Consider the following 18,590-nt stretch of genomic DNA (forward strand, 5'->3'; position numbering starts at 1 on the left):
ATAGGAACAGTACATAGTTAAGCTAGAAAGCCTGCTTATTTCCTTCTACAGAGTGGAATATACCATCCTGTTTTTGAAGGAAATCAAATATATGTAATTTATCTGATGCAAACTTCATCATCTTTATTTTAAAAAAGTCTACAGATTACTGAGTTGCCTTTAGATAAAATGTTGCACTGTAGATTGCTGTCAGGACAAATTCCCTACGAGTCTCTTCAGTTTTTATGTTGCTGGCATAAGCCTACAGTGACAGAAATGAGTTGAAGTCTCTCTTGCTATTAGTTAGTGTCTATAAAGTAATGTCATGTCAATTCTCCTATTGCCTATGAAATACTCTCAAAGCATAGCTTGAAGTGGAAGCTGGGCCAGACCCAGACTGAAATATAGTAGCACTGTTTTAACTGCATTGTGATGCCTGCTGACATCTCCCATGAAAAAGGGAGGGTAGTCCACCATCACTCTTTTGTGAGCAACCTGTCACTAGAAAATCAGTATCAATCTTTCTTCCCCTTGTCCTATCAACTAAGACCCAAGGAAAGAAAAATTGGTCTACAGCAACACATTACCTGGAGATCAGTAGGATGTAATACAATACAAGGATGAATTTCCACTCCCCAAGCCAGTACCCAGCTGCAGACTCCAGGACAGCGATGGACACATTTACATATACAACTCTGTTATGCTGCCAGGTTTTAAAAATCATCCCAGGATGATTTCTATACAAGCAGGTGATTTTATTTCTCATAAATCAAACTGCAGGAATCTCAAAGGCAGCCACAAAATGCTCAGAGATTGATCCATCACATCGCACATAGCCTCATCTGTCCCCTCCCCTCTCCTCCTGCTCCCATTCAATTCTAACGCTCCAAACCTGAAATAAATCCCACTAAGAACCTGTCTGGTAGACGGTATCTTCCTGATTCCACTACTGCAGGAAAGGCTAAGAATGCATACATGCATCATGCATACATTATATTACTATTGTATTCTTGTCTCCTACTCCTTAATTTTCCTTGTTTGCCCCTATGTGAAACGCTGTCACACATTTTTGCATGAAGCTAATCTACTATCAAATCCACAGTTGAACCCAGGCTTTGGGAAATAATTTCAAGATCAAATTCTATAGTTAAACTGATAGAAATTAGATACAAACAATCTGGACTCATGCAATAAGTCACCCATATTGCAGCGAAAAATCTCTCAAATTCCATGCAAGGATATACATAGTTCACCAAGAATGCAGATAAGTTTTAAATGCAAAATCAAAGGTAAAGTTTCATTAAGTTCAAGAGATACTAAGTCATTTACTAATATTGGCCCGATCTTAGGACTCCTACATACCTAACTTATTTCTGTTAATGAAATTTTATAAAAAAAGTTCCTAGCTATTCTGAATCTATTGGCAAACCAAGAACTGTAACACTCAAGAGAAGTCTTTTATGGTTTTGTTTTACAGAATCACAGAATCCCAAGGGTTGGAAGGGACCTAAAAAGATCATCTAGTCCAACCCCCCTGCAAGAGCAGGGTAACCTACAGTACATCACACAGGAACTTGTCCAGGCGGGCCTTGAATATCTCCAGTGTAGGAGACTCCACAACCCCCCTGGGCAACCTGTTCCAGTGCTCTGTCACTCTTACAGTAAAGAAGTTCTTCCTGATGTTAACGTGGAACTTCCTATGCTCCAGTTTACACCCATTGCCCCTTGTCCTATCACTGGATATCACTGAAAAAAGCCTAGCTCCATCATCCTGACACCTACCCTTTACATATTTGTAAACATTGATGAGGTCACCCCTCAGTCTCCTCTTTTGCAAGCTAAAGAGACCCAGCTCCCTCAGCCTCTCCTCATAAGGGAGATGTTCCACTCCCTTAATCATCTTTGTGGCTCTGCGCTGGACTCCCTCAAGCAATTCCCTGTCCTTCTTGAACAGAGGGGCCCAGAACTGGACGCAATATTCCAGATGCGGCCTCACCAAGGCTGAGTAGAGGGGGAGGAGAACCTCTCTTGACCTACTAACCACTCCCTTTCTAATGCACCCTAAGATGCCATTTGCCTTCTTGGCCACAAGAGCACATTGCTGGCTCATGGTCATCCTCCTATCCACCAGGACCCCCAGGTCCCTTTCCCCTTCACTACTTTCCAGCAGGTCAACCCCCAACCTGTACTGGTACATGGGGTTGTTCTTCCCCAGATGCAAGACTCTACACTTGCCCTTGTTAAATTTCATCAAGTTTCTCCCCGCCCAACTCTCCAGCCTGTCCAGGTCTCGCTGAATGGCAGCACAGTCCTCTGGTGTGTCAGCCACTCCTCCCAGTTTTGTGTCATCAGCAAACTTGCTGAGGGTGCACTCAGTTCCCTCATCCAGGTCATTGATGAAAATATTAAACAGCACCGGTCCCAGCACCGACCCCTGAGGAACTCCACTAGTCACAGACCTCCAGCTAGATTCTGCGCCATTGACCACAACTTTCTGCCTTCTTCCTTTCAACCAGTTCTCGATCCACCTCACTACTTGATCGTCAAGCCCACACTTCCTTAGCTTATCTATGAGGATGCTGTGGGAGACAGTATCAAATGCCTTACTGAAATCAAGAAAAACTACATCTACCGCTCTACCATCATCCCTCCACCTAGTCACTTCCTCATAGAAGGCTATAAGGTTGGTCATACATGACTTCCCCCTCATAAAACCATGTTGGCTGTTCTTAATGACCCCCTCATCCTTGATATGCCTAGTGATGGAGTCAAGAATAAGTTGTTCCATCACCTTTCCAGGGATGGAGGTAAGGCTGACCGGTCTATAATTACCCGGGTCCTCCTTCTTGCCCTTCTTATAGATTGGTGTGACCTTTGCCATCCGCCAATCCTCAGGCACCTCGCCCGTTTCCCACGACTTACCAAAGATGATGGAAAGTGGCCTAGCAATGACCTCCGCCAGCTCCCTCAGCACCCGTGGGTGCATTCCATCCGGACCCATCGATTTACAGATGTCCAGTTTGCATAGCTGATCCCTAACCCAATCCTCATCTACCAAAGCAAACTCCTCCTTTGTCCTGACTCCTTCTGGGGCTATAGAAATCCGGGGCCCTCGGGGAGAGTCTGCAGGAGTAAAGACAGAGGCAAAGAAGGCATTCAGCACCTCTGCCTTCTTTATATCCTCTGTCTCCAGGGTACCCACTTCGTTCAGCAGTGGGCCTATATTGCCTCTTGTGCTAGTTTTATTTGCTATGTATTTGAAGAAGCCCTTTCTATTGTCTTTAACCCGACTAGCAAGATTGAGTTCCAAGGAGGCCTTAGCTGTCCTAATTGCCTCCCTACATCCTCTACCTTAATTGTTTGTCATTATGTACAGTGGCAGAAGTGCTATGTTCCAAAATAAAAGGGAGGATTAAAAATATTCAAATATGTTAAAAAAAATTTATTTTATGAATCAGAAGAATACATTTCAGGAACTTGGAGATTAGATGGAAAATGTAAGAAATACATGATTTTATGAAGAGCGTTCTTTTACAACAGTGTAAGGCTACTCACACGTGTAATTCCAGACTTACCCATACAGTACCACTCCCCATCTTTCTACATAGTCTGAATGCTGCACATTTTTTGATTTAATGAATATTTCACTTTTCTGATGTCGGAGTATGCTCAAATTTATCCAACGTGTATTTTTTGCCTATTGTTCAAAGTACTTACAATTCGCAATTACCCAGATGTGTTATAGATGTACTCTGTTTCATTATACACACTGTTAGTGAAAAATATTGAAGCAGTCAAGAGTATGTGTGCCCTGCAGGAAGCCATCTGAAATGGCTTTCCTGGTTGACAGTAAATAACTGATAACAGACTTTGAATGTGATTTTCAACAAGTTGTACAACCACCTCAACCTGCATTTCTCTAGGTCATACTTTCTCATTGCACACAGGAGACTGTCACATGGGACTGGACTCAATGTTCTCCTAAAGTCAAGAGAGTTATCTGTGCTGCTTCTTGCCTACCTTATTGCCTAACCTCCAGCCCATTGCCTTGTCAAAGAAATCAAATTATCAAGAACAAATAATAGTAAAGCAATTCTGGTTTGGTTGTTTCTTACCACCTTATTACTCTTCATGTGTTTATAAGCTAAAAATCTCATCATCAGTGACAAAAAACAATACAGATAACACATACTTTATGAATTTGCAATATGACATAAAGCGGCCACATTGGTAAAGGGTTGGCAAAGCCCTAGGCAGACATGGTTGACAAACTGAGGCTTTCCGTCCTGGCAAGGCAACCCCCCTAAAACTCAATCCTCATCCTAGGGATTCACAAACTTTCCTTTCAAATGTATCTCAAACAAGACTCAGCTCCTGGCCTTAATGCTGGTAATTACTTTTCCTTCAACTATTTGCTACCAGTGCCACCAGCTGCCAGGCAAGTGTCTTCCAGACCATGACACTGGCTGGCAGCACTCAGGTTCAGCTCACTGCGCTCCCACAGTGCCCCTGCAACCCTTGACTAGTATCATCAGAAAAAACACTAAGAAACTTAATGAACCCCCACACCACTCAGAATAAGGCTCAAGGTGCCACTGTCCTATCAAGCAAAGTTAATATTGGAGGGAGCTACAGATGACAGGTAAGCCTCTATCAGCTGGACAGATTTATACACAGAACTGTGTACAAAGCACGGCCCATAAAATATCACCATCTAATTGAAGCAGTCTGTGTCTTCACTACGTTTACTATCATAAATGTATGCATTGTAAACTTTGGGTTATCCCATTGCCTCTAGTGTGTAAATTATATAGCAATTCCAATATGTACCTCTTGAAACTGGTAATTCTGTGCAAAAGCATTCAGCATCTGTTAATTTAGCTAATCAGCAGTGACACTAACTACCTATAAAACTGGGAACAAGAACTGTTGGGTGACTATCTCATGAGCAAAACAAAATGGTTACATTGATGCTTTTCTGATAGCATTATAAAAAGGTTACCATATAATAATATCATCAGAAACAAAAGTATTGTATATGGCCATTACTGTATTAGAGATTGATAATACAGGCGATAATACAGCTAAAGGATGGCTGTTTGAAATATTCTTGTAGATGCATCGTTAACAGGCAATACCAAAATTCATCCTTTCATCTTGCTTAGTATGGAACACAACTTAGTCACTAATTTATTACAAATTACATTTGTAACCACAGTTCTGCTTGTATTTTATGTAAGATTTTACTGGAACTATCACTGCATTTACACACATTCAGAAAACTTAGATATAGCTATTTGTTACAATTTTTGTTCTCATAAAGATAAGTTTTCAATCTGCATCTCAGTCTGAAACAGTCTTGTCTGCAAAACCCCTATAGGTATCAGGGAGCTTCAGAGCAGGAGCCAGAAACCTGCAATGAAGGAAACAGGAATCTTTAATTGCTTGAGTCCAGTGCTGCCTGCATTTTACTTTTGCACTGTCAATTCATACATCAACTTTTCAACTGAAACATATTATATTTAACACCAACTATCTTAGCAAAGTCCACGTTGTATAAATTTACAACCCAGTTAAAGAAGGAAAGAAATACATCATATGTGGTTTGATAGCAGAGCATACCAAAAGAAATATTCTACTGAGATGCCCAATGCGTCTATCCAGTACTGATCCACTCCGCGACCTCAGGTGAGTCTCTGAGTCTCTGAAAATGCACTTTTCCACAGCAGAGGGTAGTTTCTCATTACTGCATTAGTCGGTTTGTTGTTGTTTTCCTGTACATAAATCAATAAATTATTCTCTAAGAATATTTGCTGCTCTGTGTCATAGCATTTCCATAATCTTCTGATGGGGAGCTACAACTCTGAGATAGACTTACTATCTTGGTAATTGGGGTAGATATGGTCAAAACTCCCAGATAAATCAGAGTTAAGAAGTGGCAGGAGAAGGAGAAATAAGACATGACGTGCTCCATTGCTGCAGCTTCTCCTTGCTTTTGGAAAGTAACTACTTTTTTCATAACCATGTTGTCAGTGTATTTCCAAGACTAGTTATTAAAGCAGAATCTCATTACATCAGTCTGGTCTTTAATACGTGTCTACTTACTTTATCAATGGCTTTTGAAGCAGCCTTCAAAGACACTTGCTTAAAACAGCCTTTCCATCCACTAATTAAAGCTTAACAATCCCTTGTAATGAGCAACACATTTTTCCATAAACATGTAAATGTCTAAGGTTACTGTTGAAGTCAGCACCAAGGGGAGAGGTCATTTCTGAAGGATCTTCCATTACAAACATCAGAGAACAGTAAAGTCACTGAAGGACTTCTGAAGCAGAAGCAATTTTTACAGAATCGTAGAATTATTTGGGTTGGAAGGGACATTAAAGATCATCCTCTTCCAAACCCCCATCCAGCCTGGCCTTGAACACTTCCAGGGATGGAACAGCCACAGCTTCGCTGTGTAACACATTCCACCAACCCAGGTGCAGGACCCTTTTTCACAGTCTTTACACTTTCTAGTAAATTAGTCACTCATCGAGGAAAATGACAGCTATGTAGCAATAGAAAAGTTCGCAAAGCTCTTCATTTACTGTTAGAAATGTTGCCTATACAACTGTCAAGCAATAGTAATATCCCCACCTGGTTTCTGTCAAGTAATAGTAATATCCCCACCTGGTTTTACTCTCGAATGCCCTATCTCAGGGGCTTTTTGCAAATCATGCCCTAATGAAGTTTAAATAAAAACTGTATTTCTTATTTCTAAATGCTACTTTTCTTTTACCTGCCTGTTTTCTGAATAAGTTAGTCTGCTGAAGCTGATATAAAAAAAGAAATGCTATTGTAATTAGTGCAATATTATTCCAAGATAAAGCCATGAAAACTCAAGCTTCAGACAGCTGTCATCTCTTTGGCTATTCTGCTTATTATTCACAGTCAAATTCTGATATCTTCAGCATGCTACACAGAACATTTACAAGCAATTTCAATGAAAACACTCATGGAACAAGATCTCCAAGTATCTATCTCAGAATCTAGCCTAGAGAAAGAGCAGAGCTTGAAAGTAATTTCAGACTTAATTTTCCCTCAGCACAGTCATCATTCTAAATAGGTACTCATAAACATACACTTTCTTTCACTAATTTCAGAAATAATTTCTATGAATTTAATGTCCTTATATAATTGTCTAGATACAACAGACACTGAAAACTGAAATCCTTTTATTTATATGACAGTCAGGGTATGGACAGCAAAAGAAAAAAACTTCTAAAAAATGGATGCTCTAAGGAATGGCAAGACTGATTATCTTCAGTGGTAAAAGGGTAATTGCTGTTACATGGTAAAATAGAAACAAGGCAAATTCATACAAATACTCTTTGGAGTACAAGCACTTACTGGCTAAAAATGCTGACACATTATGCAAGACAATTACTGTGTGGAGTGGTGGTATGTCAAATGCAAACTCATTTGTAGGATGCCTGAATATTGCAGGAAAGCATCTATCTATAACACCTGGCAATCTTCCACTGATTGCACACTTTCCCCTGAAAAGACTCACAGAATCAGACAATGTATTTTAGGACAGAATGCACCCCTAAAGATTCAATGCCTGCTCTAATTGAGACTGAGCTCAAAGTTCAGAAAGGCTCCTCAACAACTTATTGAGTTTTCAGTATCTCCAAGAAACCTATAGTCTCTCCAGGCAATCTGGGAATTCTCCTCACTACAGCATATGACTTCTATCTTCTGCTGTTTCACTGTGACCTATATGAAGAGTGTGCCTCCATCTTCTCTTAAGAACCCTTCTCCCATTAGCCACTTCTACAGCATCACTTCACATATGATTTCAGAAATATCTCCAAAGACCCCCTTCATGGTGAAGAACGGGAGGATCAGAAGTCCTCCAGTTTCAAGGTCTACCAGCTGAGAAGACCCTGCAAAGCATGTAAGCAAATGTCCCCCCTGGCTAAACGGCTAGTCCCTGACAATATGGTGACACAGCACCTCTTCACAGATGCAAGCTGGTCTTGAAGAGTTCACGTAGCACCAAGGTGAGGTATTAACAGCAGCTTCTAGGCACTTCTGTAGATAAAAGAATTGCTGAAAATCCAACAGGTTGTTTTTCAGAAGCAATATGGTTAGAGTTAGCAGCTTGGTTTCAGCTGTCTTCTTCATGGAGAACATTCCCCTTTGTTCATACGAAATATCTTGAAAATCTTCTTTCATGGGTTCTCATCTGAGAACTCACCTTCCTGAAACCCTATTCATTCTCAGCAATACCTAGCAGATTGGTTCGCTCACTACATGTGATTAGGAAAATCAAAGTTGTTCACAAAGACCACGTATAATGACAAGATGTGAATGTGGCACTGAAACAAATTTTGCTTAAACTCATCAGACTATGAGATTCATTTTCCATGATTACCCCAGAACAGCACATAGCCCATGTAATTGTTAGAGGACTCTCTGCAGAGCACAAATAGGTGCGATACTCTTCTATTATACTTCAAACTCTACCAGAGAATGATTAACACAAAGTTCATGCACCTACTGGAGCATTAAGAGTACCATCCCTTCATACAGAGACTGAGGAATACATTTTAGGACACCTCAATTTTCAGAGCTCTCTTTGAAAACCTTGTGGAAAGGCCTGTGGTCAAAACCTAGTTAAAGATATTTACTCCTTTGAGCTTTAGTTTAAAACACATTTCTTCTTTCAGACACAACCCACATACTGTCAGGGCTTCTTTTCCTCTTCCTTTGTTTCCAGATTATACAAGAAATTCACTACATCTTTAAAGAACACAGTTTCTACCCTTTGCAGGAGTAAATTATTATGTCAAGTTTCTTCAGTTAGCATACCTGTACAATAATTAATATTTTTTAAATAAAAATAACCTTTTGTTAAAGGTTTCATTAGATTTCCTTGGAGACTGATAACAGCCAAATCTCCAGTCATCTGCAGGAACCACTACAGACTCTGATCACATAGCCTGAACAGTGAAATTTTTCTCAACACTTCAGACAATGGGATCACTGTATTTTCCAACTGCTTCATTATGCCAAGAGCAGGAGCCCAAAGCCTTTGCCCACACTGAACTTCTTCAATAGCCTTAATGAAAATCAGGCCTCAGGTAATTATTAGTAAAATTTAAAATCATGTGGAAATTATCCTTTCTGATTTTAGCACCAAAAATGGATTATTTCATAGAGGCTATAGAGAGATAGTTCTTTTAAAGCCCACATGCTTCATCTTTAGACAGAAGAGCAGGTTACTATAAAGATATTTGATTATCAAGCACAGATCCCATCCTGTACTCTAAGCATACTATCATATTACTGATACTTTAATATCCAGCACAGCAGCAAAACTATACAATGGGTCCACTTTCCAAAACACTTTAAGTGCATCAGTCACTTATCACATCTTAACACTTATCTTAATCACTTATCGCACTTAACACATCATCAGGTTTCCAAACTAGCTACTGAAAAGAGAAAAGACTCTAAATGCCATGCTCCAACACCTTAAATATTTGGAGGCTGCACGTAGAAAGCTTACCCCTTGACTGCAAACCATGTCCACATGCCTCATTATGTCCCAGCACATTCTGTCTCACTGAATCTGGCACCAGTACACAGTGACTCCAACGGTGGGTCTTCCACCTGAAAGAGGAAAAGGTTAACGATTAAGTGGAAAACAGTTGACACATCCAGGCAAAACTTGCAGTTACAAATTATGATAAACTGTAAGGACTTAAGGAAAAATAGAGTCAAAAAATGGTAATTACTCCTAAAGTAAGTATTGCGAACTGAAATTCAAATGCAAGGTTCACCTCCTAGAAAGCTACATCATCCTCCACCAATGTTTCCCCTTCTCATTTTGTAGGGCATCGTTCAAAGTTACATAAAATGCACAGGAAACATCTTCAGTGGGCTTTGAAATCAGGCTCTCCTCATGCAAGCGTGTTCTAATACAACTAATATTGTTCCCAGACTGCTTTCTGCACTAGGATGCATGCCAGCCAAGAACAGGAGAAAGCATCTTTCCATAGCACTATGCAGTACTGAGCCAGGCAGAGCAGAGTGGCGCAGCTCCTGCTTTGGCACCACCTTCCTCTCCCTGCTTTGTGACCATGTCCTACAGGATGTGCAGGCTGGAGATTTGTATGCAAAGATATAATGTTTTTCTATTTACTAATATTGTATAACAGATGGGTCACAGAATTTTAATGCAGAGTGGTGAGTAATTGCCCTATTGTACCATTTGTCTAATGAGAATTTTTTAAAATGCATATTATTCATTGGAATGGTAGAATCAAGGGAGAAGACAAGCGTTTCTGCAATAAGCATACAATTACGATTAAAGCAGTTGAGTGTTTGTGGTCCCAAAATAACTTACATTGATTTTTAGATACATTGAGGGGGGAGCTCCCAGTAATAGCCTCCTTAAACATATTGAACCCTGAGGTTACCTTTCTAGGAGCTGTGCCTGTCGGTGCGCATTCTGATAATGCCACGTCTACTGAAATCTCCACTTTGAACTCTACTTTTACACATTTTGCAAGGTACATTATTTGTTTATATGTCTGCATTTTCCAGTATTATGTTGTTTTCTGGTGAAAATTGTGCAGGACAATTGCAAAAGAGTAGTTTCAGGAGAAGCTAACACCTTTTACCTATACACCGGACAGATGGGAATATCTTCACATTCTCTTTCCTCATACAATGTGTCTGGGCACGTCTGTCCCCCATTGGCAGCATCCTGAATGATAATTCTATACCGGGACTGCTTAACTGCAGTGGCATTGCCTGTAAAAATAAAGAAACAACCAAAAAAAAGCCTTCTAAACACAGTTGGCATGCTGAGTTAGTGATCTAGCTGTCCTGGTTAAAAACATGCTTGGTGTTTTGTTTGTATTTTAAAACTATCAGCACTATGGAAGGAATGGCATGTTGGATCAAAAGCTACCATTGCTTGCTTTAAAATTACCACTAGTTCAGCAGAATAGCACCTGGAAGGTTGATAAATCAACAGCCTACAAGCTGCATCAAAAAATGCCTATTTAACAGAACATCAAATCAGACAAGAAAAGTATTAGCAAATACTTAAACACCCGAATAGGCAAAAAGAGTAAAACCAAACCAAACCAAACAAACAAAAGAAAAAAAAAACCCAAACTTTCATAATGAAAGGTTTTGTTTCTGAAAACATTCTGGTGGTCTCAGGCTGGTAGCAGTAATCCTTCTGTCCTTATTTTACCTCGGATAGAGATAATTTTCTTCCTAATAAGGGTTTAAACCACAACACCATCTTTTGGGGTCTAGAAATTACATACAAGAACTTCCTGATAGGAAAACCTTTGCAACCAACAGAAGTTAACTCTTTACTTAACCTGATTTGATGCAAGATCAGTCCATCCAGAAACACTGTTCACAAAATCTACAGTACAGAATGCTGTATGGAAGACAACGATAAGATTTATCTATATATCTCTATAGTTAAAACAAACACAATCCTTGGCTGCGTAAGTGGTAAGCACAGAGAGCTGGTTTAATCACTGCGTATTGCATTTGTACTTTTTTGGATGCTCTATTTACACTTCAAAAACAGATGCTACAAAACTGAAAAGGGATCTCAGCAAAACTCCATAAAGAATTCCAGACCAGACAAACATATTTCAATAGTGGACTTCACCCAACTTGTCCAACAGAGGAAAGCAGTGTGTAAATTAGCTCACCTATGAGCATTATTTTTTCAGCTCAAGATAAGACAAAGCTGCAGGAACAAGGTTACAGTGCATTAGAGTAGAAGGAAAACATAGGAAAAGTCATGCCATGAACACAACGTACAAGTAGAGATCCAGTAAATACGGTTGATTCTAAAGATACCAAGTTATACAAGCCTGTACTCACATACTGCTATCACTGTGAGATCACCACAAAGGGACTTTGGACTGCAGGAAGTTGCTCACCCAAGCTGCTCACCTGAGGCAGGATAAGGGCATCCAGGGCGATCCCCCTCCTGCTTTTTTAACAGCCTGTACTTCAGGCCACTCTACCACTTCCTACAGTCTCCTTTCAGATGCCTGATTCAGCACTTGTACAGTCTCACAGAGAGCCTTTTCTTAAAAACTAGACCAAGTCATCACTCCTGTAAATTAAGCTAAACTTTTTTGTCTTCTGTCCACTACACGTCAAAAAAGTTTAGCCCTATCATCTGATGCATAACCTCTATGAAATTCCAAGGGCTTGTATCCAGTGTCTTTCCCTCTCTAAACTAAGCAAACCCGGCTCCTCATAGCTTTGATTCAATTACCTCTCGTTGCTCCCTTTCTTACTTCAACACTGTGCCCAAGGAATGCCACCTGCAGCCTCACCAGTGCACAGTACACTAACACTTTGGTGCTTTACATGCAACATGCCCACGAGTCTGACAAGCCTAGCATGAGTTTCAGCATTTTAAATTGCTGACTTTAATTCAGTTTGTAGTTCACTGTATCACCAGAGGTACCTGAGAATTTTGTAGTTCACTGTATCACCAGAGGTACCTGAGAAAGCACTAATGTCGTTACTTACCACTCTTTCTGCAATCAATTTTTTTCATCCGAAGTTGCAATTTGAGAAATTTCTCAATTATTTTAATATCATTGAATATATTGTCTATTTTGTTCGCTATCTCTTTCTGAAATTCATCCACTAATGTTATTATTCAAGAATACAAGCTGTTCAGACACATATCACACAAAATTGGGGCAAGAAGAGTTTTCTATAGGACTTCCCTTAACTAATGTTCCAGTTTGACTGTCAACAGTGGATACCTATTAGCCAACTGATCAGAAGCAGGATGTGGGAGTCACGATAGATAAGTTGACCCTGAGGCAGCAATGTGCCTTTGCAGCACAGAAGGACCACAGCATCCTGGGCTATTTTAAGAAGAGCACCACCAGTAGGCTGAGGGTGGCGATTCTTTAGTCAGTTGTGGAAAGATAACTGAGTGCTGCATCCAGTTCTGGGCTCCCCAGAAGGAGGACATGGGCACACTGGATAGAGTCCAGTGTACTGCCACAAAGACTGTTTAGGGACTGGAGCATCTGACAAACAAGAAGAGACCAGGAAATTTGGCCCACAGGATCTTATCTATGTGTATCAATACCCAATGGCAGGCAGTAAAGGAGACAGACTCTTTTCAGTGATATCCACTGTGAATTTTTTCAAGCAGCTGAATACCCTTTTAACAGCCATCTGAGTGAAGTCACTGTTCCCCAGCTTCCTGATAAAAGTTTAATGTGTCAAAAATTTACCACTTCCTTTGAGAAGCAACACTGTCAAAAAAAAAAAAAAAAAAGAGATTAAATTTGTTCTCAATAAATCCACACCAGCCAGTTTATTAGAGTCTTATTCTCAAAATGTTTGTATCTTGAGTAATAGCTTCTTCTTGTGGTTTTCTATGGAATAAAGTTAGGATGAGTAATCTACAATTTCCCTGACTGCTTTGGGGTTGTTGTTTTTTTCTTTTTATTTTTTTTGGGGCGTGGGGGGGAGGAGGAGTGAGCGTATTGGTTGGTTTGGTTTGTCTTGGTATTACTGTTTTAGTTTCTTAGGATTTATCAATTTCTTACCCAGAAGGTAGTCAATGGATGCTTTGGCGTTACTTTTATTATTTCCTTCTCTGTTCATACAGCTCTACTGACATGGAAGCATCTAATTTACAAAAATAATTATTCTTTTATCCATTCCTTTCCTGTCTGCAGACAGGAAATAGCAGGAACTGCACATTCCCCATGTTTCCCTTGTTTCTCAGAAAGCAGTGGACATTTCATTCAGTTTCCCCTTAGTTTTAATCCACTTATGTAATTCTTGTTACCTAATATCCTCCTATTACTTAATTTACATTCTCAATTTCTTGTTTCTAATTTTTGTGAAACAATTTGATAATCAAAAAGGAAAAAAGCTTCTGAACACCTCTGACAATATGAAAAGATAGAAAAGGGCTTTTCTAGCTGTGTATGATGTGTTCTTTTCATGACTTGAAGCTTGAACATGCAAGTTATACACAGAACTACATATGCCTTTTTCCTCTGTGCTTGCTACTATAATAAATTCAGGATAGAAAGTAGAGTCCAGATGGGGTTCATCCCTTCATATGGTTTTTCTTGGTAGCTTCCAGGTCTTCTACACTCCTGTCTGCATAGAACATGTAGCTACCAATTATCTCTGTCTGCTGAAGTCTGTCTTTTTTAGTTTTTAAATGTCTTGCTGATATTGCCATCCTTCCCTCCTACTAAGAATCATGAACTCTATCACTTTGTGATGATTTTCATTCAAATTATCTACCACCATTAGAATCTTAGCCATTTCCTTCCTATTAATCAGTACCAAATCTAAATGAGCTTCTCACAGTAATTTTCTCCACCTCAAGAAACTAAATTATCCTCAACATTTATTGCACATTACTCAAACCCCATTTTCAAAATTGAATTTCCTCATTGGTTTTTCTACAGCATTCCTTACAAATGTTAATGAACATAATTTTTATATCTCATTTAAAATTGCTATAGCCTGATTTTCCAGAGTATTATCATTATGTAGGACTGTCCTTTTAAAGCCAAACTTCAGCTGATTTCAGGCATGGCTACTACTGCTTGTCCTCCAGATAAAAATCAAGCCTCAGGATCTCAAGACCATCTTAACTTCTATGTTCTTGACTATGAACTCAGATAATGCTGTTTGAGAATTCTGGGAGTGCCTTACCGCTGCTTCCACTTAGACCTCCCTTGTCCCACCAACCTCCAGTCTCCTCCCCTTACACACATATGATTTCTTCCATCAATCCACTCTTCTCATTCCCTCTTGCTGTCTCATCTTTCCTTCCCCTGAATTTGACCCCAGGTTCCTCAGTACCCTGCCCAAGGCTCAGAAAGGTGCATCACCATTTTCAGGCAAGGGAAAAAATCCTTGTTCACTCCTGTAAAGTGTGCTATATCTGGTCAAGCTTACACAGGAAACATCCGGCTTCATACTCTTTGCTCCTGACAATCTGGTCAAAAAAAGACTCTGAGCAAACAGATTTTCCAAGATTTCAGTCACCAGACTCAGGGCTATCTCCATTTTTATGCAGATAAGAGCTTTTGAAGGGGTAAGTCTAACTTTGACTGGCTCTGGTTGAGTGTTTTTGAGAACTGGAAGTGCCAGATCCTTTACAGAAACCGACACAAGGTATAGGTCATTGGAATTCCTTATTGTGGTATGCCACACATTTTATCCACATTTACTCCATCCCATTTCAGATCTGATTTAAAGCACGGGGAAATAAATAGGCCGGTTACTACTAACATTTCACGTAAACTTTTTTAGAGAAAAAGTAACAGAGAAATTTCTAACCTTCCCCCCTGGACAACCAATGTTCAGAAGAGGAGTGGTACTAATAGGTACCATTTATTTTCAGGAGGAAGATGAAAAACATTATTTATTATCAAGTGTTTTCTTTTTTTAATCTCCCCATCTTAAATCTATGCTGACAGACTAGAGAGCACATCACCCATGCTGAAAGCAGTTAATTCCCCAGGAAACCTTCATCACTAGGAAAGCAGCTGATAGAGGAAAATCTACATGCCGCTCATTCAGATCATTTCATGATCTTTGAGGTCCCTTCCAAACTGGTATTCTGTGATTCTGTTCTATTCTGAAACCTCCATATTGATCGTTTGATTCCTGATCCTCAAAGACCTATTAAAACACATATATTATTGAAGACTGCAGTAGACAATTGTCACCTGTATGTATCTGAAATGGCAGAGAACTTGCAACTTCCTCCCTGTTCCTGCCTCACCAACAGGTGCTGGGATTCAATTACACTTCTTTTATGAATTATGTTGTCTGTCCATCTGTTATTGCCTGAAGTTCATGGCTGTCGACACTTCTGAAGTATGACATAATTCTTCACCAAAAGACAGATGGTTGTCTGATGACATTTAAATAAATGTAGGGGAAATGTCAGGGTTTTTATTGTTAGATAGTAAAGTTGGACACATTTTCTTAGACAAACTACGAACAGCTTAACTGGTAAAGTTCTGTGTAAAAGTGATTTAGTGATTGCATGTTTGTCTAAGTTCTGATCCTATACCAGAACACATTTAATTTTAAATCTGCCAGGCAATACCTGTTCCTGCTTGATATGCTTGGTAATTCACCATCTGTATATTGTTTTCATTAAACACAACTTTTCTATTAAAAAAAAACACAACTCACATATGTATAGTGGTTCTGAAATTTCATTATCATGCTGAGGTTTCAATTGTACAATGCAACTAAAAAAAAAGTAAATCTTGCAATGCAGCCACATCGATAACAGATTTAGCAAAAAGCAAACTCCCCCATCTAGGAAGTTTTAATTTAGAATTATATTAAAGTGATAACGCTACCAAGGAGGTTAAATAATTAATTTCTTCTCATTTTAATTGTAGACTATTATTTAATAAACAAAGTCATTTACCAGGTAATTTATTCTACTTCTTTACAGGCAGCTCATTTAAAGTCTAAAAATAAATTGCTAATTAAAACAGGATTCACTGTTGTAGAAAGCAACTCATTTTCCCATAAAATCTAACAAGGACTATGTTAGAGCATCCACTGAGAATCTTTGAAGGGCAAAGAAGCCACCAACAATAATGAAATATTCTGATTACTGAGAAGGCTTTCATCTGAATAATTAATGAAACACACACATTTGTCATAAAAACCAACACTAGATCATTATAAAGAAACTTTTTTAAACACTGTCCAAAAGCTAACTAACTAGATCAAAGAAATACACAGTCCTTGAAAAAACACAAAGCACAGGAGTTATTTACACAACCCTGTATGTACCTCTAGATTGGTCAAGAGAAATAAATGTCATATAATGTAGGAATTCCATGTATAGCCATACAACTTTGGGAACTTGAAGGCAGAAAACCAGAAGGAATTTATTCCAGGTGAAGAGAACTCCTATCTCCAAATCTGCTGCAAGGATCCCATCCCCTCAACAACGTCATGTCAACAACACCCCAGTTCAAAACTCTTCAGATCAAAGCCCTAAAAATTATTAGACTGACATGAACTACATCTACCATACATTTCTAGGCCAATTCTCTGTTTTTACCCAAATTTTGACTTCTTAAAGACTTACCAGGCTGACATGCTGTTGGGCAGCGAGTCCACTCACTGAAAGGTGTAACAACACAGTTTTTCTTGCAGAGGAGGAGGCATGGCCGCACAGTTTCAGGTCTGATGGACTCTGGACATCTATTGATCCAAACCCAAAGATAAAATAGAGAAAAAATTAAAACTACAGGGAAATGTTTTCCTTGTAAGTCTCTCACAGGGCTGTGCAGGTACCGCCATATTGAAGATAACACTCCTGGTCAGTCACAGCAAGCCTCATTTTTCTTCTCCTTTGCACTCATGTAACCCAACTGAATTTAGCATACTTCAAAGATTAAAACCAAAATAATAATAATAACAAAAATGTGGAGCTTGAATTGATGACTATAGGCTACATCTATGCTACTCTATCTATGATGACTAAAACACAAAACTCACTGCAGCAAGACAGATATATTCACTATCGAAAAAAGCATGTAGTTATGTTTATAAAGCAGTCCTGTTTTAACACAAAATGCAACAGCCTTCAAACTACTTCCAACTGTGTGTAAGGACTGATGTAATATTCTTCTACTTTCAACCCCTAGGAAACACAAAAATAGCTTGAAGTGCTCTTTGACTGAGGCCTCAATTGTTATTTAAAAAGTTGTACAACACGGTATAGTATAGCAGCATTTGTGATTTGGTTTTCAGTCCTTCTGAACTCTTAAATTAAAAATATGTCATGCATATTCTAAAAAAGGTTTCAGACACAGTTACCAAATAAAAACTCAAAGGGTGGAAGTTGAAAAATTTTCTGGGATCAGGCAGATCTTGCACATCAACTGAGGGATCAGAACGGGAATTACTTCTTTAATTTTTTATTAATCTCTAGTAGGAAGATCACTCAAAATTACTTAGTAATGCAAGCAACCTCAAACAATCCCATTTGAAAGAGGAATAGGCCACTACACCATACTAGGAGGGAAAGTAAATCTTAACGTCACAATTTTGTTACTGAGGTAGTCATAAAATACTCAAGGGTATAATTTAAAAGAAAATAAATACAAAGAGACATGTCTTCTCATTAAGCATGATTATCCTAGAGTGTATATTTCTGTTACCTAAGTTGAAATATTTTTCTGCAAAAATTTTAGTTTTATTTGGCTATATAACAATTTCAGGAACAAGCTCTTATAAGGACTCAGCAGTCCTTCTTGATCCAGCTACTTCCATTACATAAGGAACACCACAGCACTGAAGCTACCACACCAAAGCCAAAGAGATACCCTTTCTGAAGTTCCCAGTACACAAATCTCTCCTTTTGGCAGGATTTTTCCACCTCTGAAACTCTGTTTGCCCTCAACGTACTTCACTAAAGTATTTATTTACCCCCTTAGGTTTCATTTCCCCTTACACAATCTCAGAAGTGGAGGGGACAAACAACTGGTTTAGACATCACATAGCTCTATAAACAATATGTTTAATTA

At 39.1% G+C, this 18,590-nt stretch overlaps 1 protein-coding gene across 6 annotated transcripts in view; it reads right to left on the reverse strand.

The window, feature by feature from the left end:
- THSD7B (thrombospondin type 1 domain containing 7B) overlaps positions 1-18,590 on the reverse strand; it is a 340,543-nt gene that overhangs the window by 135,753 nt on the left and 186,200 nt on the right. For all 6 annotated transcript variants that reach the window (XM_065671287.1, XM_065671292.1, XM_065671289.1 and 3 more), the window contains exons 11-13: positions 17,147-17,262; positions 10,656-10,788; positions 9,539-9,642 (exon numbers count right to left, since the gene is read on the reverse strand). In XM_065671287.1, coding sequence (XP_065527359.1) covers positions 9,539-9,642; positions 10,656-10,788; positions 17,147-17,262 — 353 coding nt within the window. The remainder of the gene's footprint in view (positions 1-9,538; positions 9,643-10,655; positions 10,789-17,146; positions 17,263-18,590) is intronic.

Source organism: Lathamus discolor, chromosome 3, assembly GCF_037157495.1.
Source record: "Lathamus discolor isolate bLatDis1 chromosome 3, bLatDis1.hap1, whole genome shotgun sequence".
Taxonomy (NCBI): domain Eukaryota; kingdom Metazoa; phylum Chordata; class Aves; order Psittaciformes; family Psittacidae; genus Lathamus; species Lathamus discolor.